The following is an 18,731-nucleotide window of genomic DNA, read 5'->3' as shown; positions in this document are numbered from 1 at the left end:
GGAAATGCAAATTAAAATTATTTATCAAAAGGTGACTGTTGAACAATACTGGGATGCGAAAGTAAAACAGTTTTCTCTCCAACAGGTGTTTACATCCCTTACCCAGTCAACGTATAAACTTTGTTGTAACAGGCTGGATTCATGTGCTCTGCGAAATGCACTCAGTAGCCGGTCTCGTCTCTGAAAACGGGTAAAAAAAAAAAAAAAAAAAAGTATCATAACAACTCAGAAAATGCCAATAGTCAAGTATGACTTGGATCACAAAAGAAAGTAATTACTACGGTGTGGTATCTACGTCATTCAGCCAGTGGCATGAACAAGTTACTTACTTTCAGCGACTGTTTCTGGTGGATACTGCATCTAACGGCTGAGTCTTCGCTTTTAGAATATCCCCGAGGTGACAGACCGTAGCCAAAGGTTTTCACAGCAGTGCTACCGCACAACACTAGGCATCGTCATCCAGCTCCCTGTGTGCCAACATCAGTTTCTTGCTTAACTCTTTTCACGCACCTAGACAAGCACTGAAAACCAATTGGCGGTACCAGTGTGGAGGGTCTCTGATGTGGGTTCAGAAAGCCCCTTACGCACCAACTGGTAGCATCCTTCATCATAAGGCTCTTCCTCACTCTGACAACGGTGGTTGATGGTGTGGGCTTCAATATTGCTTAAAGGTGAGCCCTTATGGATGTTCAGGTTGATAAAGCAGATCATAGGCTCTCATCCTGAGCATCAAGTAGAGCTCCCTTGTTCCACAGGGCTGAACCCAAAACTGGCAACCACATTTGTTGGTGTGAGGAGGAGCCCTATAATAAAGCATGCCACCAATTGGTGGGTGAGAGCTTTTGTCCTTTAAAGAAGGGACTCCATGTCATATGGTTTCTTGAACAACAACATTGCTTCTCTAGTTCACTTAACTGCAGGGTACCAATGATTATGTTCTGTTTCTGCACCACCTTGCATTTCTTCGCTCCGAAGAAACCGAGAAAGAGTAGATCATCCATCCAATGGAATCTGGTACAATCAATATAAGAGCTAAGAGTTCTTTTGGGAACCAGTTGATGGAGTCTCTCCTCTTTCATGGAGTGAGAGTAAAAAAAGAACATTGGGAGGGTGATGTTTTTATCAATGTGAAACGGAGTCTCAAATATCAGGAAGGCGGCTGCTCTGATACTAAACACCAGCATACCTTCACAAAATGTGATGTAAGGGGGCTGAACAGACAAAGCTTGGAGCTCACTTACGCGACAATCTGAAGACTATCATGAGAGTGAAAAAATACAGCAAGCACTGGTACTTGCAAGCGAAGGGGGTACGCATGAGGAAAGTCAGAACAAAATGAGATGCAACTGTGGCATCGCAAACTGTTTGAATGGGAACCTGTGTGTGAACCATTTAATAAACTGCAGCACAACAGGTGATTTAAACAAGGACACTTGGTCTGTTTAAAGTAAACAAAAAAGGCCAAAAGGACTAACAAATATTATTTAGGAGTACTTACTGCAAGAACCTGCTGGACCAAGGACTAAATACCTCAAACAGCTTGGCTTATAAGTGGTCTGTCTTGCGGACTGCAGGTCTGGCCACAAATTTGTCCCAGTATACAGGGTAGATTGACTTTGTGGATGTCATCCTCATGTCCAAGCATCCTTTAACAACCTCTTCTAGCAGAATGAACACACTTAACTGCTGCAGCTCAATCTCCATGCACTGGGGTGTAGACTGCACAGGTGCAGATGTAGAACTCCGACCTACTGGCTGGGACAAAATATCTTTCTGCAGTGGTAGCCTGATAAGAACAAATGCTCATGTACAGAACTGCCATTTACCAGTTTGGATTTGGTCCTAATCGTTCCTGATCTTCTTCAGAACTCAAGATATAAGACGCAGGGGCGAAAAGGAGTATAGATGTCGAGTGCTTTACTCTAGCCTGAAAATGTCCCCTTTTGTCAATGTTCTTGGGAACTCGAACACGAAAAAATTCTTAGCACTGCGCGTTCTCGATATTGGTGAAAAGATCCAGCCAGGTTTCTTCTCACTATCAAAAGATGTCCTACACCATCTCAGGATGCAGACATCCCCAGAAGAGCTAATGGATCACATCCTTTCCCGGAGGCGAGGACCACACTAGTGTCAACTACACGCACCAAGCAGTTAGTCGTATCCTGGCCAGTTCTAGTGACATACTTTGCTGTATCCAGACTGTCTTGAATATTTTCAGCCAGAGGTCCAAAATTCCTGTGGGGCCGCTGTCAATATCTACTTAGCCGTGTCTCAAAGGGCATGCATATAGCAAGAGATTCGCCCACCTGCCCATAAGTGTATGAGTCAAGCCCTCATTAAATGGAAGCAAGGGCTCAGATGAAGCTGACCCAAGGTGCAAAACCAACGTAAGGGCATTCAACTTTCACTGAAGGTAGTTATAGGCATGGGATCTTGGCTGCAAGCCTAATCACTACAGCAAAGGATGGGCTTTCTATGTAGAGGTTTCAAGGGGCAACCCCAACACCGTGAGGTCTCTAGACCACTGGCCTCCTGTCAGTTTATGTACATTTCATCCTCCTCCTCATCATCATCATATGGGGGCAAGTCATCCCAATCCCCATCATCAGGTTTATCAGACTCTGAAATAAAAAGGTGATAAAGCCTTTGAAGAAGGCTATGTGGAGGAGGGAGAGTTTTGTCAGAATTAGAGCAAACTAGGGCTGGGTGCAGTGGAGTAGAATCAAGGAGTGATCTTGATAGAGATCGAAGGGGATTTGGCTCCAGATCGGACACTGGAGCTGACAGGAGGATCGACATCCATCACTAACAACGTTGGGACCGGCGTCAGTGGAGAAGGGACCAGAGAAGATGTTGGAGCCAGAACTGAAGTTGGCACCAACGTTGGTGCGGAACTCAAGGCAGGCACAAGGGGAATAGACTGCACAAAAGATGAATCTACTAGCTGTGAAGGCATCCAGATGGAAGTGTTACAGCACAGAAAGTACACAGTATAGTCTCCCTCAAGGCCTCAACCAGCTGCAGCATTGTCGATGGCCTGGGAAATTCAAAGCACGTTGAGGGGCTTCGTGATCAGGGATCAGGTGCGAGATATGTTGCCACCCTGATGCCCTTCCAACTTCTCTTTAACAGAGAGTGGTGGGATGGAATTGAGTCCTGCTTCGACTTCTTCTTTTTAGACTCACACTTAGCAACTTTAAGAGTTACAAGGACCTATTTATTAGAGTGCCCTTGAGAGTAGGAACAAGTCTGCATCCTCGACTTGGTGCGAGGCTTGCACAAAGTCAGTGATTTCTTTTGGTGTTCGGTGACATACAGATTTGCATCACAGTCCAAGACTGCTTTTGGCTGCAGGAGGGAGCCTTCGATGCACAACTTGGTGTTGTGCCCCGAGCCCAAAAACAAGAGGACAATCTGTGTTTTTGACAGTCACTTCATGGTTTATGGGGGTGTTTGAAGTGTGACGCCTCTCAAATAAATGCATTCTTGGCTTGGTAGTTTGGTCTGGGGTACTGAGTTTAGCCTGATATCTCTGTGTCACTTTTACTTTTGTCCTGAGCCAATAATGAAGACAAAACAGTGATCTTTAATGTAAGGAGAGAGAAAGAGAGAGAGAAAGAGAGAAAGAGAGAAAGAGAAAAAGAGAGAAAGAGAAAAAGAGAAAAAGAGAAAAAGAGAAAAAGAGAAAAAGAGAAAAAGAGAAAAAGAGAAAAAGAGAAAAAGAGAAAAAGAGAAAAAGAGAGAAAGAGAGAAAGAGAGAAAGAGAGAAAGAGAGAAAGAGAGAAAGAGAGAAAGAGAGAAAGAGAGAGAGAAAGAGAGAGAAAGAGAGAGAAAGAGAGAGAAAGAGAGAGAAAGAGAGAGAAAGAGAGAAAGAGAGAGAAAGAGAGAGAAAGAGAGAGAAAGAGAGAGAAAGAGAGAAAGAGAGAGAAAGAGAGAAAGAGAGAGAAAGAGAGAGAAAGAGAGAGAAAGAGAGAGAAAGAGAGAGAAAGAGAGAAAGAGAGAAAGAGAGAGAGAAAGAGAAAGAGAAAGAGAAAGAGAAAGAGAAAGAGAAAGAGAAAAAGAGAAAGAGAAAGAGAAAAAGAGAGAGAGAGAGAGAGAGAGAGAGAGAGAGAGAGAGAGAGAGAGAGAGAGAGAGAGAGAGAGAGAGAGAGATTGATTGGGAGCGAGATACCCACCCATCTGGTGGCTGAATTTCAAAATGTGAAACTAGATACCTGGAATCAATACCCCCTTCCCTGCTTGTTTGATGAGGGTGATCTTAGGCATATATTTTATTTATATTTTATTTGCTGAGCCTTCCCTTTCTTTATTATCACATCTGAGTGCATTTTTAAATACCAGAGTTCAGGATGTGGGCTGTACAAGCGCCTACTATGGTAGATTTAACCGACTATAGTGTTGCTCCTCTGAAAATAAGAATCTAGGCTTTTACTTTTCTTTCACACAACATAGCAAGGCAACTTGCTGCGTGGAATAGAATTGTGACATATTTACCAAGATATGACTCACTTCTGGTCTCTCACAGCGATGATGCACTGTCTGCAGCCTAGTACCAATGCAGACACCCCTGGACCAGCATGCAAGGGTGCGTGCGTTAAAAGCAAGATTGTTTTTGTGCAGGATAGGAAATCTAAAATGAAATAACAAGGAAAAAAATACATTTTTCTTTGATACACCTCTTTCGGGTAGACACACCATTTTGGTGTTGTGTCAAAATACATCAGTAGGTGCATGTATATGCCCATGCACCAGCCATGTAATGCCTACTCGATGCAAAGTATCACAAAGCATTGATGTATGCTTCCCTGTGTTACTTTGTATTTAATAAACCATTAAAGTCACACATATCAACTTTACATGGCTTAGTAAATGCCAAAAAGGATTTTTACGTCAGGGCTGAGCCACATAAGTGATGCAAACCAGGCACAAAATCTTAATAAAAATAGGACTCAGGGTTTATAGGACTACTGATTTGCTGTTTGGTTCACTAATGGCATTGTCGTTGGGCGTGCAGGGGGAGCCATGAATGCTTTTAAAAACTATCACTTTTAATAAATGTGTCAAGGCAGTGATATTATCCAGTGCACTAAGGTCAAACACTTCTTTATGTTAAAGAAATTAAGGGCCTGATTACAACTTTGGAGGAGGTGTTAATCCGTCCTAAAAGTGACGGTAAAGTGACGGATATACCACCAGCCGTATTACAAGTCCATTATATCCTATGGAACTCGTAATACGGCTGGTGGTATATCCGTCACATTTGGGACGGATTAACACCTCCTCCAAAGTTGTAATTAAGCCCAACGTGTTTGAGGTTCAGCTCGTGCACGGACTCAGACCGAAGCCAGACCCATGACTCATCCTATTATTTTTTACCTGCACAACCTCCTCTATTTTCGATTTTAGTACATGTGGCCATCATTTACTTGAGGAAATGCTTTATAAATTGTGAGGAACAGAAACATGGAACTTTTCCCACATGTACCGATTTGTCAACTCTACCATCATGGCTTCCTGTAGCACAGAGATAGAAGACTGCGTGCAGTGAAAATACATTTAAAATAAGTGATCTCAGGGCAGGGACTGCAGCCAAAGTGTTTTAAGTGGTGTAATCCGGTCGATGGCCTCCTCTATAACATGGCTGACGAAGCAGCCCTGCAGGAACATAGGGCACACAATCCAGATGTGCCGACTCCATCATCCCGGACGTCAACGACAGGAAGCAGAAAACGAGGCCACCCGCATAGGCAGGGCAGCTGTTGGGAGAACACTGGGGCACCCAAAGCGGAAGCAGATGAAGCGGCTGAATTGGAAGGACGCAACCGGGACAGAGCACTGCGTGGGAGAGGACAAGACGTCTGGCGTTGTTGGGGAAAGAGTCTGTTTTAATTAGTCTTAAATCTTTCAGTTGTAATTCCATTTATTAGCATGGTGTTGTACATATTTACATATTGTTTAACATATTATCCATTTTCTGTTTATTAAACATGATTTCTCCTCCTCACCATGATTGTTCTGTTTAGATTGTCCAGGCTTCTGGATCAGAATGTTGGTGACAGAACTGTCAGTTGGTGAAGTGACATGGTGATGCTTAGACTCCTGAATAAAGTAGCTCCATCTAGAACAGTGTCCGCCTCGTTAACACTGGCGATGAGGATGGAACCAGCTGTGCAGGGGACAGTGTAGAACCTCCACCCTGTGTCTTATGGTCCCACAAGTTGGTAAGGTGACTCAGCACTAGGCACCTACGTTGGAGTACCTGGGAACATTGTGATACCTGAAAATTCAGTATTGGTAAACCACCTGAAGGTAAGGAAGCGACCGCAGACTCTTCCTGCATATGTTCCTGCTTTTGCTAAGACAATACCAGTATCTTATGCGAGCTTATACGCTATCTCAGTACGGGGCGCCTGTCAGTTGCGATACGCAGATGTGAACTCAGAGGCATAATATCATTAGACAATTGTTCCTTTAATTTGGCAGCATGTCTAGCATTAGAGCTCATTCCTTCTTTTTTTTATCAGATAGTGAATTGTCCGGCTGTGCTTCTTTCATACTGAGCGTCAACGTTATAGACACAGCAATGTGGCGGTGCAGCAGATGCAGCAGCACCAGTCGCACATTCCACTGCCAGTATGGACAAAGTGGCAAATTTCAATGGAACATTAGCCAATGCTCCAGGTGACCCAACTTCATCTGATGACAATGAATAGCCAATTAAGAGCAGAGTATCAGACAGGGCAAAAAGAAGGTCTTAATGGCACAGGGCCTATATTACTACGTTGGATGTACTCATACCATATTTTGTGTCCTGTATACTTTTTATTTTATAGGACATTCTCAGAAGGACCTACTTTACAAGTAAGTTTAGTTGATGATGTGCATTTTACTGCAGTTATATTTTCTCCTTTAAAAAAAGGGACGTGTTGAAATTACAACATAAAAATTTAAGATTAATTGCGTTTATTAGCATGGTGTTGTACATAATTACATAATGGGTAACATATAATCCATTTTCTGTTTTCTAAACATGGTAACTTCCATCCCTCTTTCCTATTTCCTCTCCCATCCGCCCGTGATTGTTCTGTTTGGATTGTCCAGGCATATGGATTAGAATGTTGGTGACAGAACTGTCAGTTGGTAAAGTGACAAGGTAGTGCTTAGACTCATGAATAAAGCAGCTCTATCTGGGACCGTGCCTGCCTCGTTCTTAACAGAGGCCTGCAGGGGAGAGGAAGAACGAGACGGCAAACCCCAAGCAAGGAAGGACTCAGCGAGAGGGGAGTTTCCAGCATGCAGAGGCAGAGGGTGCACCGAGACCGCGCAGGGAGTCAAGGCCAGTGATCCACGAATGCCACAACTCCAGAGTCTATCTGTGGCCTCAGACAAGTCCCGCATTGGGGGTATTTGGAGTTGGTGGTGGAGGAAGAGGCGCTCCTTCAACTAACTGAATATAGGGAGGAGAAGAGAGGAAATATTGAATAGAATGGGGAAGGAAGAGACCACACATGCACAACCTTTCTTTAGCTTGTTTTGTTTTTCCACTTAAGCATTGGGGTGTTGGTGATGGTGCGACTGGCTCACAGGAATAGTCTCAGTGATTCTCTTTCTGTGTTTTCTCCCCGAGGCCATACTGGGACAAGAGTGGGAACGCCAGGCCTGGCAAGTTAGAAAATTGCAAGCCCTACCTCCATGTGGGAGAGCTAGGCACGAAGGGACACCACATGTCAATGCTGAGACTTGCTGGATCTTACGTTTTTTTTTTTTATTCATGTATTGTTTTATTTTATATATATATATATATATATATATATATATATATATATATATATATATATAGGGAAATTGTCACTTACCAAGTGTACATCTGTTCGTGGCATGTTCCGCTGCAGATTCACATGCTATGCACAGGTCCTGCCATCTGGTGTTGGGCTCGGAGTGTTACAAGTTGTTTTTCTTCGAAGAAGTCTTTTCGAGTCATGGGACAGAGTGACTCCTCCTTTTCGGCTCCATTGGCCATGGGCATAGACTCCATCTTAGATTTTTTTCCGCAGAGGGTAAGGTAGGAGTGACAGAGTGTAAAGAAAGAGATGTCCATGCAATGGAACAGAGATGTATATACAGAGTTTAAATAAAGAGGTGGCCATGCAATGGAATAGAGATGTATATACATATGTACAAATTTTATATGTAACTTAAACGGCTACAGTCTCCCAGGGAGGGCGCATGTGAATCTTCAGCGGAACATGCCACGAACAGATGTACACTGGGTAAGAGACATTTTCCATTCAATGGCATGTGTAGCTGCAGATACACATTGTAAGGAAATGCCTCCTTGGCATGGTTGCCCCCTGACTTTTTGCCTTTGCTGATGCTATGTTTACAATTGAAAGTGTGCTGAGGCCTGCTAATCAGGCCCCAGCACCAGTGTTCTTTCCCTAACCTGTACTTTTGTATCCACAATTGGCAGACCCTGGCATCCAGATAAGTCCCTTGTAACTGGTACTTCTAGTACCAAGGGCCCTAATGCCAAGGAAGGTCTCTAAGGGCTGCAGCATGTCTTATGCCACCCTGGAGACCTCTCACTCAGCACAGACACACTGCTTGCCAGCTTGTGTGTGCTAGTGAGAACAAAACGAGTAAGTCGACATGGCACTCCCCTCAGGGTGCCATGCCAGCCTCTCACTGCCTATGCAAGTATAGATCAGTCACCCCTCTAGCAGGCCTTACAGCCCTAAGGCAGGGTGCACTATACCATAGGTGAGGGTACCTGTGCATGAGCATGGTACCCCTACAGTGTCTAAACAAAACCTTAGACATTGTAAGTGCAGGGTAGCCATAAGAGTATATGGTCTGGGAGTTTGTCAAACACGAACTCCACAGCACCATAATGGCTACACTGAAAACTGGGAAGTTTGGTATCAAACTTCTCAGCACAATAAATGCACACTGATGCCAGTGTACATTTTATTGCAAAATACACCCCAGAGGGCACCTTAGAGGTGCCCCCTGAAACTTAACCGACTGTCTGTGTAGGCTGACTAGTTCCAGCAGCCTGCCACACTAGAGACATGTTGCTGGCCCCATGGGGAGAGTGCCTTTGTCACTCTGAGGCCAGTAACAAAGCCTGCACTGGGTGGAGATGCTAACACCTCCCCCAGGCAGGAGCTGTGACACCTGGCGGTGAGCCTCAAAGGCTCACCCCTTTGTCACAGCCCAGCAGGGCACTCCAGCTTAGTGGAGTTGCCCGCCCCCTCCGGCCACGGCCCCCACTTTTGGCGGCAAGGCTGGAGGGAACAAAGAAAGCAACAAGGAGGAGTCACTGGCCAGTCAGGACAGCCCCTAAGGTGTCCTGAGCTGAGGTGACTCTAACTTTTAGAAATCCTCCATCTTGCAGATGGAGGATTCCCCCAATAGGGTTAGGATTGTGACCCCCTCCCCTTGGGAGGAGGCACAAAGAGGGTGTACCCACCCTCAGGGCTAGTAGCCATTGGCTACTAACCCCCCAGACCTAAACACGCCCTTAAATTTAGTATTTAAGGGCTACCCTGAACCCTAGAAAATTAGATTCCTGCAAACTACAAGAAGAAGGACTGCCTAGCTGAAAACCCCTGCAGAGGAAGACCAGAAGACGACAACTGCCTTGGCTCCAGAAACTCACCGCCTTCCAAAGAACTCTGCTCCAGCGACGCCTTCCAAGGGACCAGCGACCTCTGAATCCTCTGAGGACTGCCCTGCTTCGAAAAAGACAAGAAACTCCCGAGGACAGCGGACCTGCTCCAAAAAGACTGCAACTTTGTTTCCAGAAGCAGCTTTAAAGAACCCTCCAACTCCCCGCAAGAAGCGTGAGACTTGCAACACTGCACCCGGCGACCCGGACTCGGCTGGTGGAGAACCAACACCACAGGGAGGACCCCCGGACTACTCTACGACTGTGAGTACCAAAACCTGTCCCCCCTGAGCCCCCACAGCGCCGCCTGCAGAGGGAATCCCGAGGCTTCCCCTGACCGCGACTCTCTGAAACCTAAGTCCCGACGCCTGGAAAAGACCCTGCACCCGCAGCCCCCAGGACCTGAAGGACCGGACTTTCACTGGAGAAGTGACCCCCAGGAGTCCCTCTCCCTTGCCCAAGTGGAGGTTTCCCCGAGGAAGCCCCCCCTTGCCTGCCTGCAGCGCTGACGAGATCCGTTGATCTCTCATAGACTAACATTGCAAACCCGACGCTTGTTTCTACACTGCACCCGGCCGCCCCCGCGCTGCTGAGGGTGAAATTTCTGTGTGGGCTTGTGTCCCCCCCGGTGCCCTACAAAACCCTCCTGGTCTGCCCTCCGAAGACGCGGGTACTTACCTGCAAGCAGACCGGAACCGGGGCACCCCCGTCTCTCCATTCTAGCCTATGCGTTTTGGGCACCACTTTGAACTCTGCACCTGACCGGCCCTGAGCTGCTGGTGTGGTGACTTTGGGGTTGCTCTGAACCCCCAACGGTGGGCTACCTTGGACCAAGAACTGAACCCTGTAAGTGTCTTACTTACCTGGTAAAACTAACAAAAACTTACCTCCCCCAGGAACTGTGAAAATTGCACTGTGTCCACTTTTAAAGTAGCTATTTGTCAATAACTTGAAAAGTATACATGCAATTGAAATGATTCAAAGTTCCTAATGTACTTACCTGCAATACCTTTCAAACAAGATATTACATGTTAAATTTGAACCTGTGGTTCTTAAAATAAACTAAGAAAAGATATTTTTCTATACAAAACCTATTGGCTGGATTTGTCTCTGAGTGTGTGTACCTCATTTATTGTCTATGTGTATGTACAACAAATGCTTAACACTACTCCTTGGATAAGCCTACTGCTCGACCACACTACCACAAAATAGAGCATTAGTATTATCTATTTTTACCACTATTTTACCTCTAAGGGGAACCCTTGGACTCTGTGCATGCTATTCCTTACTTTGAAATAGCACATACAGAGCCAACTTCCTACATTGGTGGATCAGCGGTGGGGTACAAGACTTTGCATTTGCTGGACTACCCAGCCAATACCTGATCACACGACAAATTCCAAAATTGTCATTAGAAATTGATTTTTGCAATTTGAAAAGTTTTCTAAATTCTTAAAAGACCTGCTAGGGCCTTGTGTTAGATCCTGTTTAGCATTTCTTTTAGAGTTTAAAAGTTTGTAAAAGTTTGAATTAGATTCTAGAACCAGTTGTAGATTCTTAAAAAGTATTCCAACTTTTAGAAGCAAAATGTCTAGCACAGATGTGACTGTGGTGGAACTCGACACCACACCTTACCTCCATCTTAAGATGAGGGAGCTAAGGTCACTCTGTAAAATAAAGAAAATAACAATGGGCCCCAAACCTACCAAAATACAGCTCCAGGAGCTTTTGGCAGAGTTTGAAAAGGCCAACCCCTCTGAGGGTGGCAACTCAGAGGAAGAGGATAGTGACTTGGAGGAAAATTCCCCCCTACCAGTCCTATCTAGGGAGAACAGGGTCTCTCAAACCCTGACTCCAAAAATAATAGTCAGAGATGCTGGTTCCCTCACAGGAGAGACCAACACCTCTGAAATCACTAAGGATAACTCCAGTGAAGAGGACATCCAGTTAGCCAGGATGGCCAAAAGATTGGCTTTGGAAAGACAGATCCTAGCCATAGAGAGGGAAAGACAAGAGATGGGCCTAGGACCCATCAATGGTGGCAGCAACATAAATAGGGTCAGAGATTCTCCTGACATGTTGAAAATCCCTAAAGGGATTGTAACTAAATATGAAGATGGTGATGACATCACCAAATGGTTCACAGCTTTTGAGAGGGCTTGTGTAACCAGAAAAGTGAACAGATCTCACTGAGGTGCTCTCCTTTGGGAAATGTTCACAGGAAAGTGTAGGGATAGACTCCTCACACTCTCTGGACAAGATGCAGAATCTTATGACCTCATGAAGGGTACCCTGATTGAGGGCTTTGGATTCTCCACTGAGGAGTATAGGATTAGATTCAGGGGGGCTCAAAAATCCTCGAGCCAGACCTGGGTTGACTTTGTAGACTACTCAGTAAAAACACTAGATGGTTGGATTCAAGGCAGTGGTGTAAATAATTATGATGGGCTGTACAATTTATTTGTGAAAGAACACCTGTTAAGTAATTGTTTCAATGATAAACTGCATCAGCATCTGGTAGACCTAGGACCAATTTCTCCCCAAGAATTGGGAAAGAAGGCGGACCATTGGGTCAAGACAAGGGTGTCCAAAACTTCCACAGGGGGTGACCAAAAGAAAGGGGTCACAAAACCTCCCCAGGGGAAAGGTGGTGAGACAGCCAAAAATAAAAATAGTCAAGAGTCTTCTAAAGGCCCCCAAAAACCTGCACAGGAGGGTGGGCCCAGAGCCTCTTCACAAAACAATCCTGGGTACAAGGGTAAAAACTTTGATCCCAAAAAGGCCTGGTGTCGAAACTGTAGTCAGTCTGGACACCAAACTGGAGACAAGGCCTGTTCCAAGAAAAGTCCCACTCCAAACTCCAATCCAGGTAACACTGGAATGGCTAGTCTCCAAGTGGGATCAACAGTGTGCCCAGAGCAAATCAGGGTCCACACTGAAGCTACTCTAGTCTCTGAGGGTGGGGTGGATTTAGCCACACTAGCTGCCTGGCCTCCTAACATGCAAAAATACAGGCAGCAGCTCTTTATTAATGGGACAAGTGTAGAGGGCCTGAGGGATACAGGTGCCAGTGTCACCATGGTGACAGAGAAACTGTTTCCCCTGGCCAATACCTGACTGGAAAAACTTATACAGTCACCAATGCTGACAATCAAACTAAAGCACATCCCATGGCAATGGTAACTTTAGAATGGGGAGGGGTCAATGGCCTGAAACAGGTGGTGGTCTCCTCAAACATCCCAGTAGACTGTCTGCTTGGAAATGACCTGGAGTCCTCAGCATGGGCTGAGGTAGAACTAAAAACCCATGCAGCCATGCTGGGTATCCCTGAACTGGTGTGTGTAAAAACAAGAGCACAATGCAAGGCACAGGGTGAAAAAGTAGAGCTGGAGTCTGGAAAAATGGCCCAGCCTACCAAGAGAAAAGGAAAGTCAGTTGGGAAACCAACTGCAACACAGTCAGAAAAAGAGAACCTCTCTTCTCAGGAAGAAGTTCTGCCCTCTGAGGGAACTGAGCCTTTGGAGCTTGAACCTTATCAGGTTGAGCTCTTAGGCCCAGGGGGACCCTCAAGGGAAGAGCTGTGTAAGGGACAAGAAACCTGTCCCTCTCTTGAAGGCCTTAGGCAGTAAGCTGCTGAAGAGTCCAAGGGCAAGAAAAATGGAACACATAGGGTCTATTGGGAAGATGGACTCCTGTACACTGAGGCCAGAGACCCCAAACCTGGTGCCACTAGGAGAGTGGTAGTGCCTCAGTCGTTCAGAGAGTTTATTCTGACCTTAGCCCATGATATTCCCCTTGCTGGGCATTTGGGACAAACCAAGACGTGGGAGAGGTTAGTCAACCACTTCTACTGGCCCAATATGTCCCAGAAGGTTAAGGAGTTTTGCCTCTCCTGCCCCACCTGTCAATCCAGTGGTAAGACAGGTGGGCACCCAAAGGCCCCCCTCATTCCACTTCCAGTGGTGGGGGTCCCCTTTGAAAGAGTGGGTGTGGACATAGTTGGTCCACTGGAACCTCCCACAGCCTCAGGAATGAAAATGTCACTTACCCAGTGTACATCTGTTCGTGGCATCAGTCGCAGTAGATTCGCATGTTCTGCAATAGCTCGCCATCTGGTGTTGGGCCGGAGTGTTACAAGTTGTTTTTCTTCGAAGAAGTCTTTCGAGTCACGGGACCGAGTGACTCCTCCTTTTGTCTCCATTGCGCATGGGCGTCGACTCCATCTTCGATTGTTTTTCCCCGCAGAGGGTGAGGTAGGAGTTGAATTGTAGTAATAGTGCCCATGCAATGGAGTGACTAAGTATGCACCTATTTAAGGTTGAGATGATACATATATAAATAATTGAAGGTAACTTCCAAACTGCTACAGGCTCCCGGGGAGGCGGGTGGGCACATGCGAATCTACTGCGACTGATGCCACGAACAGATGTACACTGGGTAAGTGACATTTTCAGTTCGATGGCATCTGTCGCTGTAGATACGCATGTTCTGCATAGACTAGTAAGCAGTTATTTCCCCAAAAGCGGTGGATCAGCCTGTAGGAGTGGAAGTAGTCTGAAATAATGTTCTTAATACGGCTTGACCTACTGTGGCTTGTTGTGCGGATAACACGTCTACACAGTAGTGCTTGGTGAATGTGTGAGGCGTAGACCATGTGGCTGCCTTACATATTTCTTGCATTGGGATGTTTCCTAGAAAGGCCATGGTAGCACCTTTCTTTCTGGTTGAGTGTGCCCTTGGTGTAATGGGCAGCTGTCGTTTAGCTTTAAGGTAGCAGATTTGGATGCATTTAACTATCCATCTGGCTATACCTTGTTTTGATATTGGGTTTCCTGCATGAGGTTTTTGAAATGCAATAAATAGTTGTTTAGTCTTTCTGATGTTTTTTGTTCTGTCAATGTAATACATCAATGCTCTTTTGACATCTAATGTATGTAGTGCCCTTTCAGCTACGGTATCTGGCTGTGGAAAAAACACTGGAAGTTCCACTGTTTGATTTAGATGGAACGGTGAAATAACCTTTGGCAAAAATTTAGGATTGGTCCTTAGGACGACTTTATTTTTGTGTAGTTGTATAAAAGGTTCCTGTATTGTAAACGCCTGAATCTCGCTTACTCTTCTTAGGGAAGTAATGGCGATGAGAAATGCCACCTTCCAGGTTAGGAACTGTATGTCGCAGGAGTGCATGGGTTCAAAAGGTGGACCCATAAGTCTAGTTAGGACAACATTTAGGTTCCATGAAGGAACAGGTGGTGTTCTTGGTGGTATAATTCTCCTAAGGCCCTCCATGAATGCTTTAATGACTGGTATCTTATATAGGGAAGTTGAATAGGTAGTCTGCAGGTATGCAGATATTGCTGCAAGGTGTATTTTAATGGAAGAGAAAGCCAGGTTAGATTTTTGTAAGTGAAGCAAGTAACCCACTACATGTTCTGGAGTTGTGTGTAATGGTTGTATCTGATTAATATGGCAGTAGCAAACAAACCTCTTCCATTTACTTGCATAGCAGTGCCTGGTGGATGGCCTTCTGGCTTGTTTTATGACTTCCATACATTCTTGGGTAAGTTGTAAGTGCCCGAATTCTAGGATTTCAGGGGCCAGATTGCTAGATTCAGCGATGCTGGATCTGGGTGTCTGATCTTTTGGTTGTGCTGTGTCAACAGATCTGGCCTGTTGGGCAATTTGATGCAGGGTACCACTGATAGGTCTAGCAGCGTTGTGTACCAGGGTTGCCTTGCCCAAGTTGGTGCTATCAATATGAGTTTGAGTTTGCTTTGACTGAGTTTGTTTACCAGGTAAGGAAGGAGAGGGAGAGGAGGAAAAGCGTAAGCAAATATCCCTGACCAGTTCATCCATAGGGCATTGCCTTGGGATTGTTTGTGTGGGTATCTGGATGCGAAGTTTTGGCATTTTGCGTTCTCCCTTGTCGCAAACAAGTCTATCTGAGGTGTTCCCCAGAGTTTGAAATAAGTGTTCAGAATTTGGGGGTGAATTTCCCATTCGTGGACCTGTTGGTGATCTCGAGAGAGATTGTCTGCGAGTTGATTTTGGATCCCTGGTATAAATTGTGTTATTAGGCGAATTTGGTTGTGAATTGCCCAACGCCAAATCTTTTGTGCTAGCAGGCTTAACTGCGTGGAGTGCGTCCCCCCCTGCTTGTTTAGATAATACATTGTTGTCATGTTGTCTGTTTTGACGAGAATGTATTTGTGAACTATTATTGGTTGGAAAGCTTTTAGTGCTTTAAAAACTGCTAGAAGTTCTAGGTGATTGATATGCAGTTTTGTTTGATGTACGTTCCATTGTCCTTGTATGCTGTGTTGATTGAGGTGTGCTCCCCACCCTGTCATGGAAGCATCTGTTGTTATTACGTATTGTGGCACTGGGTCTTGGAAAGGCCGCCCCTTGTTTAAATTTATGTTGTTCCACCACAGAAGCGAGAGGTAAGTTTGGCGGTCTATTAACACAAGATCTAGAAGGTGACCCTGTGCTTGAGACCACTGTGATGCTAGGCATTGTTGTAAGGGCCTCATGTGCAGTCTTGCGTTTGGGACAATGGCTATGCATGAAGACATCATGCCTAGGAGTTGTAATACCATCTTTGCTTGTATCTTTTGTGTTGGATACATGCGTTGTATGATGGTGTTGAAATTTAGAATTCTTTGTGGACTTGGAGTGGCTACTCCTTTTGATGTGTCTATTATGGCTCCTAGGTATTGTTGTACCTTGCGCGGCAGAATGTTGGATTTTGTAAAGTTGACGGTGAACCCGAGTTTGAAGAGGGTTTGTATGATCTGATTTGTGTGATTTGAGCACTCTATGAACGAATGGGCCTTGATTAGCCAGTCGTCCAAATATGAGAACACATGTATTTGCTGCCTTCTTATGTGTGCAGCGACTACCGCTAGACATTTGGTAAAGACTCTTGGTGCGGTTGTTAATCCGAAAGGCAGTACCTTGAATTGGTAATGTATTCCTTTGAATACAAACCTTAGGTATTTTCTGTGCGATGGGTGTATTGGTATATGGAAATAAGCATCCTTGAGGTCTAAAGTTGCCATGTAGTCGTGTAGTTTTAGCAATGGCAATACTTCTTGTAGTGTGACCATGTGGAAGTGGTCTGATTTGATGAAAGTGTTCACTACTCTGAGGTCTAGGATTGGTCTCAGCGTTTTGTCCTTCTTTGGTATCAGAAAGTACAGTGAGTAAACTCCTGTGTTTATTTGTGTGTTTGGCACTAATTCGATTGCATTCTTTTGCAATAGTGCCTGCACTTCTATCTCCAGGAGATTGGAATGGTGTGTTGTTAAATTTTGTGCTTTTGGTGGTATGTTTGGAGGGAATTGTAGAAATTCTATGCAATAACCATGTTGGATAATTGCTAGAACCCAAGTGTCTGTAGTGATTTCCTCCCATGCTTTGTAATAATGACCTATTCTTCCCCCCACTGGTGTTGTGTGGAGGGGGTGAGTGACATGTGAGTCACTGTTTAGTAGTAGGGGTTTTGGGGCTCTGAAATCTTCCTCTATTTCTAGGGAATTGCCCTCCTCTATATTGTCCCCGAAAACCTCCTCTATACTGTCCCTGGTAACTGGACGGTGTTGCTTGTGAGGTGCTGGCTTGTGTGCTTTGACCTCGAAACCCCCCTCGAAAGGTCGTTTTACGGAATGTGCTGTAATTCCCTCTGCTTTGCGGGGAGTAGAGTGCGCCCATGGCTTTGGCAGTGTCCGTATCTTTTTTGAGTTTCTCAATCGCTGTGTCCACTTCTGGACCGAACAGTTCTTTTTCATTAAAAGGCATATTGAGAACTGCTTGTTGAATCTCTGGTTTAAATCCAGACGTTCGGAGCCATGCATGCCTTCTGATAGTTACAGATGTATTAATTGTCCGTGCAGCTGTATCTGCAGCGTCCATGGAGGAGCGGATCTGGTTGTTGGAAATGGTCTGTCCCTCCTCAACCACTTGTTTTGCCCTATTTTGTAAGTCCTTGGGCAGATGTTCAATGAGATGTTGCATCTCGTCCCAGTGGGCTCTGTCATAGCGCGCAAGTAGTGCTTGGGAGTTTGCGATGCGCCACTGGTTTGCAGCTTGTGCTGCGACTCTTTTACCAGCTGCATCGAACTTGCGGCTTTCTTTATCTGGGGGTGGTGCATCTCCAGATGTGTGAGAGTTGGCCCTTTTCCTAGCTGCTCCTACAACGACAGAGTCTGGTGGCAGCTGTGTAGTGATGAAAACCGGGTCTGTAGGAGGCGCCTTATACTTCTTTTCCACCCTTGGTGTGATTGCCCTACTTTTGACCGGCTCCTTAAAGATGTCTTTTGCGTGCCGGAGCATACCAGGGAGCATAGGCAGACTTTGGTATGAGCTGTGGGTGGAGGAGAGTGTGTTGAATAAAAAATCATCCTCGACCTGTTCTGAGTGGAGGCTTACGTTGTGAAATTGTGCTGCTCTAGCCACCACTTGAGAATACGCGGTGCTGTCTTCTGGTGGAGATGGCTTCGTAGGGTATGCCTCCGGACTGTTATCTGACACTGGGGCGTCGTATAAGTCCCATGCGTCCTGATCTTGGTCACCCTGGCTCATGGTGGTGTGAGCTGGGGAGTGTGATGGAGTTTGTGCTGGTGAGACGTTAATCACGGGCGGAGGAGAGGGTGGTGGGGTAACTCTTTTCACCACTTTTGGTTGTGGTGTCTGTTCAGTCTGGAACTCCAACCTTCTCTTTCTTTTAATGGGGGGAAGGGTGCTTATTTTTCCTGTCCCCTGCTGTATGAAGATACGCTTTTGCGTATGGTCCACATCAGTTGCTTGTAGCTCTTCCTCAAATCTATGCTTTTGCATTTGGGAGGTTAGCGAGTGCTCTTCTGTATAAGAGCCTGAAGCTGGGTCGCTTGCAGTTTGTTTCGGCATCGAAACCCTGTCTGCGTGTTTTTTCGGCTCCGAGGTGACTTTTTTCTTTTTCGGGGCCGAAACCTCTCGGCGTCGATCTGCTTCGGTGCCGCTGTCTCGGCGTCGAGCCGTGTCCACACCGGCATCTCGGTGTCGAGGCTTGTCTCCAGCACTT

At 45.6% G+C, this 18,731-nt stretch overlaps 1 protein-coding gene across 1 annotated transcript in view; it reads right to left on the bottom strand.

Annotated features, from left to right (window-relative positions):
* Nucleotides 1-18,731, bottom strand: part of UTP6 (UTP6 small subunit processome component) — a 369,699-nt gene that overhangs the window by 97,647 nt on the left and 253,321 nt on the right. The window contains exon 13 of the mRNA XM_069199997.1: nt 103-180. Coding sequence (XP_069056098.1) covers nt 103-180 — 78 coding nt within the window. The remainder of the gene's footprint in view (nt 1-102; nt 181-18,731) is intronic.

Source organism: Pleurodeles waltl, chromosome 7, assembly GCF_031143425.1.
Source record: "Pleurodeles waltl isolate 20211129_DDA chromosome 7, aPleWal1.hap1.20221129, whole genome shotgun sequence".
Classification (NCBI taxonomy): Eukaryota; Metazoa; Chordata; class Amphibia; order Caudata; family Salamandridae; genus Pleurodeles; species Pleurodeles waltl.
This window is presented reverse-complemented; position numbering and strand designations above follow the sequence as displayed.